This window comes from Zea mays, chromosome 1 (assembly GCF_902167145.1).
Source record: "Zea mays cultivar B73 chromosome 1, Zm-B73-REFERENCE-NAM-5.0, whole genome shotgun sequence".
In the NCBI taxonomy this organism is placed as follows: Eukaryota; Viridiplantae; Streptophyta; class Magnoliopsida; order Poales; family Poaceae; genus Zea; species Zea mays.
Genome location: NC_050096.1, coordinates 236,588,140 through 236,601,500, shown reverse-complemented (window position 1 = coordinate 236,601,500; position 13,361 = coordinate 236,588,140). Strand labels below are relative to the sequence as shown.

Here is a 13,361-nt window from a genome sequence, read left to right as displayed (position 1 = left end):
GACCGACCGCGAGGGAACGCCACCTGTAGTCGTAGTAGGCTTGTGTAGCAGGATTTGAAGGAATCCTAGCAGAAATACACAATATACACTATATAGTAAATCATAGCGTATATTATTATGCTTTGCACTAGGGCCACAAAATCTCGGATAAACCGTCAAATGCATGGGTGACTGTGTGTGACTGACCAACCGGTTACCACTGTCCTCCACGATCATTTGCCGGTTTCTCCGTTGTTTTATGTTATCACCAGATGCTTTCTCCGTAGAGCGAAGATGGTTGTCTTCATACTTAGGTCCTGTTTGTTTCCCTACTAAAAATTATATAAGTTGGATTATTGTTGAAAAGTAGGAGCGTACAATATCACTTTAGGATGACTTATTTCAGATTATTTTTGTTATTAAAGTGATATTTTACTATCCTAGCTACACCCTCACTTCATCGGATGAGTAAATTTTTACATACATATATGCCTGTTTTTTCTCAGACATACCACTCACCGGAAGATCAGAGGCCAGGCTTGTGGCACGCGATGCGACGCGAGCCGGGCAGTAGCACTGGCACAACAAGCGCGCAGCCAGTGTACGGGTAGGTGGAATCATTGGAAACTGGACGACAGGACACTCTCGGTGGCTGTTGCATGCTCTGTCGCTCTACCAGACATGCGCTGAGAGCGCCGTGTCGGGAGCCCGGTCAAACGGCAGTCAGATCGGGTGTCAGGGTGTGTAGCGGCGGCGTGTCACGGTATTCTTATCTTAGGGGCGGGCCCATCTCTACGCATAGAATAATGCGGTTAATGATGGTTTTATCTTCGTTTTAGCACCGGAAACTGTGAGCAAAGCCTCAGCTTTCCGCAGGTGGTGGGTGGAATATTGAAGGGAACAACGGGTGCGTTTGGTTACCTGCATATGGTCTGGCCAGGCTCATGAGATACAACTTTCTTCTGTTTGGTTGTCTGATCAACCTCTTCAGCCTGGCTCGCAGGATGCAAAGATTCCTCTTGGGCCTGACACTCGAGATACGTAGGAATTGACCGTTTCTCCAGAGCCAGGCTCTGCCGGTGCAACCATTAGTCTTTCCTAATGACAAATTAACATGTAATTAGTGTCTATTAAATAAATTTAATTTATTTAAAAGTGGATTAAGGCTTTGTATGACATATTATAGACTATTGCAACATCATCACATGAAAATATAATAAAACTTTATAGCTTTTAAGCTCATGCATCAAGCATTTATACAAGTAACCAAACATCATCTCGCATGGGCCAAGCTAAGCTTATACAGGCAACCAAACATAGGGATATTGTATGCTCTTAGCCAGGCTAAAGAGCCAGGTTCCCTAGATACGAGCCAGACCCACCCATCCAGACATCCCTAGATACGTGTCTGCCTCTCATCACAAAGTTGGAGGCTTTTTTTTACAGCGATGCGAGCGCGCCATCGTTGGGATTTCTGGGGCGCGATCCATCAGAAATTCAGAGGGATGATATCGTATCCTGCATCTGCATGGATGGTTAAAGCGAAGCGAAGCTGCCAAAGGCAACCGCCGTGGCTTTGTTTTCCCGGTGTATCATTCTAGATCCTGCCCGGTTGTGCTTGTTTATTCACTCCACTGATTGGGTAATTAGATCATGTGATGAAACGAGGTTTCTTTTTATTGTTTAGTATGATGAACGAAAAGGTCAAATAATAAGGACGCTCAGTTCCGCCTGCCTTTTTCTGATGCTGTGCTCAGATTGGTTCCGTTTACAGCATGTCTCAAAACGAAACAAAGAATAATGAGGGTTATCTTAAATTCATACCCTACCCATGAAATGGCACTCTACCGTACAGGAGGTCTTCGCATGGGAAAAGACGAGGCGGTACATGAGAAGGACGATACCGCACACGCGGACCAGGACCGGCCCGCAGACCACCTTAATAACGGCCGCGCCACGCGCGTCCAAAAGAGTCGGAGTCGCAGAGGCGTGCCCGCCGCCGCACCGGCCCCCTGGCCCCGGGGCGCGGACTCGAACGCGAGCGCCAACAGGGCGCACGGAACCCCCCACTCCGCCCGTCCGTCACCCCGCGCCCGCCCATCCCCCCTTGCCGGCCGTGGCCGCGCACGCGCGCGCGCGGGGGCTCTCCTCCACTGTCCAGTCCACGCCCCTCTGGCTACGTTTACGTACGGCAGGGCCCCGGAGGCCGGAGTGCGGGCGCGCGTCGGCCCGCGTGCCGCGCCGGCGCGGTGGCCTTGGCCTCGCACGCGGGCGCGCCCGTGTTCCGCGTGTGCGTGCATGCGTGCCTTTGTGGTTGTGCCTTGTGCGCCCGGGCATCGATGCCGGATGTCCCCACGGTGTCGAGCGGCGGCGCGCGGCTCCTGCAGCGTAGATGCAGCGCGCATGGGTGCCTGACTGGCTGTCCTGGGCTCGTGCCGGACAGCATGTTTGAATTATCTCGGGCTTTTAGGACACGAAATAAATCCACAATCTGTTTTTTCTGATTTTTTTCTCAATTTCAGGACATAGTAAAATATTGTGCTTCGTACAGCATTTTTTTACCAGTTTGGTATATAGCTCTCAGAGTGTATTGATGTGTCATCGCAAGAAGCAGTAGCCTTAAGCAAAGCAAGTGTGCTACATGTTTTTTGAACCGAAAACTTTTTTTATAGACACATTAATAATTTGAATCAGAGTTATAATATGTCTAGACGTCTAAACACATAACAAGAAGTCATATAATTAAAGGTCGAAACATTTTTTGTAATTTGAAAAAAAGACTAATAATTAAAGAAAAGAATGTTATATCGTACTACCACTTGCTAATCTATGGACCATATACCAGTAGTGAAAACAGCACCTATACGGAAAGGTAGGAGCCATCAAGTACTACTACTGCTGCTGCTGTACTAGTATCATAGTATGTCGGCGCACGAGTCTGCCAGATGATTATGTTTTTTCCTAACAAATAGTACATACTATACTAGTATATTATATAGTATCGGCAAGGATAACCAAGCAAGCACGCATTTGACATTTCAGGGTTGGCGCAAATCACACCGGCAAAACCGATAAGGTGAGTCACCCGTCAATAACAAACCAGATGCACGTCCGTTTCACTGCAAAGCCAGCCACCCATCCAGCCGGCAGCGTCGCTCGCGGGCCCAGAGCGCTGGGCCCTTGTGTGTGGCGGATAGTGCTGGAAATTGGATCATGCCGACCCAATCGTGTTTTCATTCAAACGTGTTCAATCCAAAGAATAGAAACAGACCTGGTTCTAAAGCACAGAGTATCTTTTGTTGGACAGGACGGTTCCAAATCCGGTATATATATTTAAACCACATAAAATCTAAATATTAAAACGACATAAAATCTATAGTTTACTAAATTAAGATATTAAACAATACGAGTATCATTTGAGAATATAAAGTTCAAATATTACAATATTTATTAAATTAAAGAAATTAAACAATAAGTGTTTTTTCTTTTTCATTCCCTCCATGTGCACGCATTTCTTTCCTCGCTCGTAGTACAACGAACGCTCCTGACTCCTACTTCTACTGCTGCTGCCGCCACCGCTGCCACCAGCCACCCGACCCTCCCCCGCCTCTATATAGGCCATGGGTGGCGCACTCGGTGCCGGGCATCAGCTGCGCTGCTCACCAGGAAGGCCATCTCATCCATCCTTCATTGTATTGTAGTGGCATCACCAGGAACAGCCCAGCCGCAAGAAGACAGACGACAGCAGCGAGTGGGGATCGGAAGAAAGAGGAAGCGGAGACGAAGGTGAGAGAGAGAGGCAAAAGGGCAGCCATGACGATGAAGCAGTCGAGGTTCAAGAGGATCTGCGTCTTCTGTGGCAGCAGCCAGGGGAAGAAGGCGAGCTACCATGACGCCGCCGTTGAGCTCGGCAACCAGCTGGTAACGATCTCTCGCCTCGTCCCTGTCTGTCACTTACTTTGCCATCCATGCGTATTTCATAATTTCAAAGAACTACTAATCTACTATATCCACCACGCATCGCTCCTCAGCTAGATTAGCTATATAAGACGACTCACGGTCTCTCGTACGTAGGACCGTATATAGTGCGCGCACTTGCACCAGTGAAGTCAGATGCAAAATTCGTCTCTAGTAGCAATAGTAACGGGTACCAGCAGCTTGTTGCCTCCCTTGCGCACTTGAACGCCGAACGGTAGCGTGGTGGCACCACGGTCACCACTCACCACTCAGCAGTGTCCACTCGCCACCATCCGGGCCGGGCCTACCGCATTGACGCCTCTGTATCCACTCACTGTATGTAATGTGATGAGACTGGCGGGCTACCACAACCGTCTACCAGATAACGATCGAGACAGCAGGAGCGGGCCGGCACCGGACGGACGGACATGCGGTGACTGCACGGTCGAGCACGACACCGGCCGGCCGGGGAACAAAACAGTTTTAACCAGTCAACTATAACTGAACAGGTTGCCCGGAGCATCGACCTGGTGTACGGCGGCGGCAGCATCGGGCTCATGGGCCTCGTCTCCCAGGCCGTCTACGGCGGCGGACGGCACGTCATCGGGTAAGAGACGACAGAGCAGTCACGTACCGTCGCCTGTGTGTGCTGCGTGCGTGTGGTGTGCGTGGCTTGCCTGTGTGTTCCTGTACTGATCGCTTCTCTTTTCGTCGTGTGTTGCTGTCCACGCGCATGCTGCAGGGTCATTCCCAAGACGCTCATGACACCAGAGGTATGTCTGCCTGCCTGCCGTCCCAGTGTTAGTGTAACTAACAATCATGACCACGCACTCACGTTCGTAGTACTAGTGTAGTGCGTCGTCGTAGAAGTGGTTGTTCTGAAATGGGGCTAAGGCTTGGGAGTTTGGGCTAGTGTGCTGGAGTCCCGGGGGACATGCCACTTGACGCATGAAAAACAAGTCGGCCGTACGTACTGATGGCCGGGACTCGGGAGATCAGAGCCGGCCGGTTCGTAATAACGTGCTTCTGGCACGAATCCCAGATCCCTGGCCCTGGCGTGAGGATAAACTAAGCTAGTAGTGAGGGAAAAGCGCCGCCGCTGTTGCGGACGGACTCTTTCCTTTCCTTTCCACCAAAAGTCCTGCGGTGGCATCATCCCGTTTCCGTCCCCAGCTAAAGCTCGGCCTCGAGAGTCGTCCCAGTTTCGTTTCAGGACGGATGGATACTGAAATTGCATGTGTTTCTCTCTCCCTTCTTCTTGGCACTGGCAGATAAGCGGCGAGACAGTCGGGGAGGTGCGGGCGGTGGCCGACATGCACCAGAGGAAGGCGGAGATGGCGCGGCAGTCCGACGCATTCGTCGCCCTGCCTGGTATGGTAACTGCCACCATACATGCGGTTTTACTATTACAAGTACTACTAGTAGATCTCCATCCAGAGCGGGACGGAGCAGATGGAAATTGAATAGGTCGGGCCGACACCCAGCAAGTACTCCGTACTTACCACTCATCAGATAGATAGATATGGATAGGAGTGCCGCCTACACGACATGTAGAGTGGCTCGTGTGCGTGCGTAATAGTGGCAGCGCGCCCACACATGTATGTATACAGTACAATAATTGGCAGCAGGACAGGAGTGGTAGGCCGGCGGGGCGGTACATGTACATGCATGGGCCATGGCCGCGGCCGGACTGTTCTGTTTCCAATCGAACTTTTCAAGGCGGAGCTAACTAGCTGATCGAGCTGAAGCCCCCCCCCCCCCCCCCCCCCCCCACCCATCGCGTGACTCTCTTTGCGTGCAGGAGGGTATGGCACGCTGGAGGAGCTGCTGGAGGTCATCACGTGGGCGCAGCTGGGCATCCACCACAAGCCGGTAACACACACACAACCAACCCCTCCTAGTCCTAGCTGCACTGCACCTGCATTGCATGCACATGCACCGAGAGGTCTCGGTTAATTTGCTCTCTGTCTCTGTCTCTCTCTTTCTCTCTATCTCTGACGAACGAACGCGCCCGCGCTGCATGCCTTCTTCCCGCGCGCGCAGGTCGGGCTGCTGAACGTGGACGGCTACTACAACTCGCTGCTGACCTTCATCGACAAGGCCGTGGAGGAGGGCTTCATCAACCCCAGCGCCCGCCGCATCATCGTGCTCGCGCCCACCGCGCAGGAGCTCATGGACAAGCTCGAGGTCCGTGCGCCCCCCATCGATCCATCGATCACTATATAAAAAAAACTAGTACCTAATGTCTGTCTGTCTCACTGTCTGTACGTATGCCATGCCATATATGCCGCCGTATGCATCTTCTGCGACAGGAGTACGAGCCTTACCACGACAGGGTGGCGTCCACGCTCAACTGGGAGACCACGATGGACCACCTGGCCTACTGACGCCCACGCTGCCAGAGCCGCCAGCAGGCGACTGGGACGACATCTCTGATCCATCGATGCCATTCAGGAAACAAGCTTTTAGCTTGCCGTCAGATTGGGGCTTTTGTTTCGTTTTTAACTGCATGCAGATCGGTTTTATTTGGAGTGCCGGAGGGAGAGAGAAAAAAAAAACAGGTTGATTATTCGGTTCGCGTAGCAGGAGTACGTAGTACGTGCTTGTTTTGTGTATATGGTGCCTTGTGTTTGCTTCCCACCAACGGGGATGATTGATGGCTTGCAGTGTTGTCTCTGTACCAGTTCAAAAAAAAAAAAACCCGACCGGTTTCCCCTAGCTTCCCTGCTGTACGCTCTGGTATAATAGTACTAGTCGCTTGCGCGCGCTAGCGCGCGTACACCTGCAGGTTTTACATCAACAAAAATAGACACAGCCATACAAATTTAAAAGAGCAGAAAAGGACCATTTATAAAACTCCAGAGAGGTGAAAATACACAACATCTTCATATAAAATATTGATGACTATGTAAATTTAAGAGACTTGTATTGCTTAAATCTCCAGTGAATTGCACCTAAGCAAACGTACGCAGAAAGAAAAAATATCCTGATATCTTCTCTTTGGACACAAAGGCATTGTTTCTGAAAAAAAAATCAATCAGATGCAATAGCTCGGATTATAATCAGTAAAATTGGTAGTTTAATCAATCAGTGTTGTCTTGAGAATCACAGACTGGAGCAGCAGCGGAAGGGGGGCAGTTTGCAACAACTAACAACCTTGACATAATTAATTGAAGGTCACAACATCTATGTTGAGATACCATAGACTGCAGGAGCAGCAGCCAAAGAGGAATAGTCTGCAACAACTAATAGCTTTGACATTAATAAGTGAAGGTCCCAATATCACATGACTATGGATAACTCAAATTACCAAATTCCTCTTGCATAAGTATGTTGATTTTTGCTGATTTAACAGATGATGGCTATACTTTAGCCAAGAACTAACAAAACTCAGTCATTTTACAGGTGTAGCGTGTGAAAAGACAAAATTAACACCAAGAATAAGTAACAGACGGTCAGAGGCACAAAACAATTTTGTCTCAACAACACAACATAAATGGCCTTAGTTGCAGTTCTTGCAGCAGTCATAGAAGCTTTGGCCTTTGGAAGGTTTCTAGAGAGAATTGGAGCTTGCTCTCCAGAAGGTCAATGTCTAGCAGAAGTAACTTGTCATCCAACCTCCTTACTTCCTTGATGAATCTAGAAAGGAGTGTCATAAGGGCATAAGTACATTATTGTCTCTCTAATAGGAGGGCTGTCAGCCTTGCTTCCATACGCTGACTAGGTTTGATTCGCACAGTCGCATGAAAGGAAGAGAGCGGTAGCGGAGAGGAGTATCAGGAGGAAACTTGTCGCGACGAAGGTCAGAGCCTCACAGGGAAGAAAGAGGTGCCGCTCGCCTAACCGTCATTGCCAGAAAGTTGTGTCCCGTGTCCCTTCCAGGGCTCATCTAGGGGCGCATCGACAGCCATGGGACCACAGCGATCCACCGCGCGTGCGTTCGTGCGGTCGTGCCGTCGTTGTCGAGAGCAGCGTCTCCTTCTTCCGCAGCGACAGCGGCAACAACATCGCCACCCCGTCGGCAGCGCGGAGGCGCGGACCATCTGTCGGTGCCGTGTCGCGGAAGGGCGGTACATGACGGGGGACGGGCGGACGACGCCATCCTCGGTTGGATCGTGAACTTTCTACCGCCAGATACGGGACTCGCCACCAGACTTAGCGCTAGGCGTTGGATTGTGATCAAGAGGCTGGACGAAAACAAGACGACGTGACCAGTTCGAGATGTGATTTTTGCTCCCAATTGTTGATGGTCGTTGGATGAGCATCGTGTGGGTGCAATAAAAAACGTCGACGTGGATGCACAGCTGGGCAGATTTGTGTCCTGCTTTAATATATAGAAAAAATTAGCAGCCAGTACCTGTGTCTACTTCCTCAGTTCAAACTCATAAAGCGTTTTAGCTTTTCTGTATGCAATATTTATATTATATAGTTGCTGTCGTCGTCTTTTTGGCCACATATTAACGAACGCTTGACCCGCATGCTGCGTGCAAGGTAGGAGAACGCAACTAGTGCACATGCATGGAAGTTTAGTGCACATATTAAATCATCACGACTCATCTTAGATCTAATATCTCTAATTATTTAGTATATTTTCCTAAATACAGCCTCCGACATGGTGGAGTGTAGTGGTAGAATGTGTTATTTATAAATTACAATAATCGACCATAGACGTTAGATCTGAGATGAATAGTGATCATTTAATATGTGCACCATGTGTACTAAGCTTTCATATGCACCGGATATGTCCTTGTCACGATAGGGCGCTGGACCGTCTGCATAGGTCATCGGACCGACCGAGCTCTCGAGTAAATCTAGATCCAACCTCCCGGGAGGGACCCCATATGGAGGATGCACTCTAGGGTTGTTCTAGATCGGCAGGCCACCTAGAACTTCTCAAAGTCGATGTAGAACCGAATAAAGGAAGAAGAGAGGTTGTAATAGATCTAAGGTTGAAAGATAAAAATGTATATGGCTAACATAAAGATAAATAGATTGATTCGATTGGATCGTGTGTGTTCTCAATCAACCGTACCCCTTCATATTTATAGGGGGTCTGGACCCTTTTCTAGGCAAAGTCCAATTAGATCCCGCAAGAAATCAAGACACCGACCTGAACTGATCTAATCTCGGATCATACGGGGTGTGGACCGTCCCGGATAACAAGCCAAACCGTTCGGGGCCAGGCTATTATGCCAGACCATCCACGTGGTACTAGTGCTGCCAAATTAGGTGTTCGACATTTGGCCCCTGCCTTTTGGGGAGGCCACGAACCAAAAGCACTTGTACCATCATCATGTTTCGAGAAACAAGAGATTTTGCAAGTCACCTTGCTCCCAAACTATAAAATTAGCTCGATGCAAGGCATCGGCTCTTCCTTTTAAGGAAAATAGGATATCCACTCAACAAAGCTCTAACACACAAAGTTTGTTTTGAATGTATCTTCTTTGGTCATGACTATTTGATTAGTATGTCAAAAGGCACAAAAATGTGGTGCCCCCGGCTCGAGTAATCAAATGGGCTATACGTGTAATATGAATTCATCATTGCTTCCACGCTTGAGCAGGACAAAGCATCGATGATGAGTAGTAGGGTGGAAAGTACATTGACATCCCTGGAGACTGATGAACATGTGTTATTAGTTGCGCCACTTCTCGGGCTAGTTTAGTTAGCCTTTGCCCTTGCACACATTTCTTATTTCTTGCAGATGATTCTAATTGTTTTGATGACCAACCGTGTAGAACGACCTTCTTATTCATCTACTCAGAAAGAAGTGAACCAAACATAGAACCAGATTTAGCAAACTTACCCAAAGCCTTAGCCTCTAGTTCCGCATCTTGGTCCTGTCTACCTTCATCTTGTAGGTCTTTGATCTGCCTCTTACAATACGAGACTATCTGTGACTAAGCATAAAACTGTTCGGTGTACATTGGCTAGGAGGGTTCTACTAGTTTCTTGTTCGGCCTTGACCTCCAACACCAGTAGACGTGATGGTGATATTCTTTTCCGTCTAATTTTTTTGGACAATCACCACCCTAACTAAGGTCCTAGCGTTTCCATCGACCTCATGAGGGTTACAAACAGAGATGTTATCACACTTGTCCTTATCGGTTGCTTCTGGCTAGAGCAGAACCTTCTTCCTGTCAAGTTATAAAGTGTTGACCGAGATGTGATAGTCACCTAAAGGGGTGAATAGGCAAAACCTAAAATTTAATCACTTCACACAAAACTTGATCCCAATTAGTTGGTTAGAACAAGAGGCAAGTTAATCGGGTTTAGGGAGATAGGTCCTTCTTGCAACATGTTGCTCTAATAAGTGTGCAAAATAAACTTGGGAGCAACACAAAATGATTAGAATGGATTAACACAAGAAAACTTTAGGAAGGAAGGAGGATGAAAGGATCATGATGCCCAAGAGGGGGGTGAATTGGGCTTTTCTAAAAATCAACACTAATTAAAACCTAAGCAAGAGCCCAACTTCACCCCAACAACTAGCACTGAGAGAATATACTAGAAATACAATAATGCTAAGACAATACTTGAAATACTTGCTAAACAAATACACAATGTAAAATACTTGAATTAAGTGCGGAATGTAAAGCAAGGTTTAGAAGACTCTGAAAACATCTAGGCCCCTGGTTGGTTTTAGTGATTAATGACAACGTAATGTTATATGTGACTAACGTGTGTTTTGCAGAGACAAATGGTAAGTTAGGTCACATTACAGGTGAGAGCACCTAGAGGGGGGGTGAATAGGTGATCCTGTAACACTTAAAACTTAGGCCACAAAAACTTGGTTAAGTGTTAGCACAATAACCGCCAAGTGGCTAGAGAGGAATCTTCAACAAAACACAATAACCAACAAGATCAATCACAGAGATGGCACGGTGGTTATCCCATGGTTCGGCCAAGACCAACGCTTGCCTACTCCATGTTGTGGCGTCCCAACGGACGAGGGTTGCAATCAACCCCTCTCAAGCGGTCCAAAGACCCACTTGAATACCACGGTGTTTTGCTTGCTTTTTCTCAATCCCGTTTGCGAGGAATCTCCACAACTTGGAGCCTCTCGCCCTTACACTTGAAATTCACAAAGAAGCACAGAGCAAGGGAGGGATTAGCAACACACTCAAGACAAGAAATCACAGTAACGCCACGCACACAAGTCGCAACGAGAGCTCACAACACAACTCAATGAGTTCACCACTCAACTAGAGCTCTAATTGCTATCGCGAAGAATCAAAGGCGCGGAATCGATGTCTTGGTGCTTAGGAATGTTGTAGGAATGCTTGGTGTGCTCCTCCATGCGCCTAGGGGTCCCTTTTATAGCCCCAAGGCAGCTAGGAGCCGTTGAGAGCAATCAAGGAAGGCTGATCTTGCCTTCTGTCGACTGGTGCACCGGATAGTCCGGTGCACACCGGACACTGTCCGGTGCCCGATTTCCTTCCATAAATGGCACAGTCGACCGTTGGCAGCCTGAGAGCCGTTGGCGCACCGGACATGTCCGGTGCCTCCTACTAGCCATTGGCCCGGCCACGTGTCCCTCGCAGATCGCGCGGCCGACCGTTGGCTCTGCCGACCGTTGGCTCACCGGACAGTCCGGTGCACACCGGACAGTCCGGTGAATTATAGCCGTACGTCGACGATGAATTCCCGAGAGCGACGAGTTCGCCTGTGAACGGCCCACCGGACAGTCCGGTGCACCACCGGACAGTCCGGTGAATTATAGCCGTACACCGTCGTCGAAGTCCCGAGAGCAGCCACTTTGCTCGAGTCAGCCTGGCGCACCGGACACTGTCCGGTGCACCACCGGACAGTCCGGTGCTCCAGACTGAGCAAAGTCTTGGCTGCTCGAGCCAAGGCATTTTCAATTGGATTTTTCCTGTTTCCAGCACTTAGACACTATACATTAGTCTCTAAAACAATGTACTAAGTCTGAGAAACATACCTTTATCCTTGATTTGTACTTTGTCCACCATTTTACACTTAGACATTTGTGTTGGACACTAAACCACCAAAATACTTAGAAATGGCCCAAGGGCACATTTCCCTTTCAATCTCCCCCTTTTTGGTGATTTATGCCAACGCAACATAAAGCAAGAAGAACAAGTACAAAATCACTTCAAATAAAAACTCAAATTGTTTTGATTCAAATTTGACATATATGGATCATTCTATGCCACCACTTGGTTTGTTTTTGCAAATCAAACTCAAATTCCTATCTCTAAGTCAAATCCACTTGTAGAGACATAAAGAGAGGTTTTCCAAAGAAATTTGATCAAGGATTTCAAAAACTCCCCCTTTTTCCCATAATCAACACTTCTCCCCACAAGAGGCCAACTTTTGACACAGGAGACAATAAAAGAGTTTTGACAAACCAAAAGCTCTAATCTACTATTTTCAAAATTTCTCAAGTGGTAGTTGATCCATCTATCACTTTGGCCTTTATTTTCTCCCCCTTTGGCATCAAGCACCAAAACGGGATCAATCTTGGCCCTTTAACCCCATTGCCTCACTAAAATCTTCAAATGAGAACACAAGGGCAATAAGAGTATAAAGATGAACTTGAAAAGTTACTCTTTTCAATCGGAGTGCAGTGGAAGTCTTGCATGGTCCAAGTCCACCTTTTCCCTTTCAATTCTCCTTGGAGATTAAAACAACCAAACTCAAGTACATGGTTAGTCTCAAAGGGTCAAGTTGTATCACAGCTCCCCCTAAATATGTGCATCACTTGCAACACGGACTTGTGAGGTCCAGGGAGTGTTTGTACAACTTGAGCACCACAAGAAGCAACAGAATGTAGAATGAACATGATCAAAGGCATAAACACATGTATGCTACAATTCAATCCAAGTTTCGCGAATCTAGGACATTTAGCTCACTACGCAGCCTGCAAAAGGTCTTTTCATCTAAAGGCTTAGTGAAGATATCGGCTAGCTGGTTCTCGGTGCTAACATGAAACACTTCGATATCTCCCTTTTGCTGGTGGTCTCTCAAAAAGTGATGCCGGATATCAATGTGCTTTGTGCGGCTGTGCTCAACAGGATTTTCCGCTATTCGGATAGCACTCTCATTATCACATAGGAGTGGGACTTTGCTCAGATTGTAGCCAAAGTCCCGGAGGGTTTGCCTCATCCAAAGTAGTTGCGCGCAACACTGTCCTGCGGCAACGTACTCGGCCTCAGCGGTGGATAGGGCAACAGAAGTTTGTTTCTTAGAATTCCATGACACCAGGGACCTTCCTAAGAATTGGCACATCCCCGATGTACTCTTTGTAATACCCAATTCTTAGGCGATAAGAAAGTAGGGTTAAAATATGTAAATAGGGGTGCTCATCCTTTATAAACAAGATAAAATAGATAAATGCATGGCATGATGTTGTCTTTTTGTAATAAGTGCATAATAATGGGAATCTGAATATTTCGACCCAA

General features: G+C 47.9%; 1 protein-coding gene across 1 annotated transcript; it reads left to right on the top strand.

Annotated features, from left to right (window-relative positions):
* Window positions 1-3,624: 3,624 nt before the first annotated feature.
* On the top strand, window positions 3,625-6,636 carry LOC100282510 (carboxy-lyase). The gene is given in 7 exon segments (NM_001155419.1): window positions 3,625-3,900; window positions 4,446-4,543; window positions 4,679-4,709; window positions 5,208-5,307; window positions 5,738-5,808; window positions 5,980-6,123; window positions 6,249-6,636. Coding segments are annotated over 7 exon segments (627 nt in total). The 5' UTR covers window positions 3,625-3,792; the 3' UTR covers window positions 6,324-6,636.
* The last annotated feature ends 6,725 nt before the right edge of the window (window positions 6,637-13,361 follow it).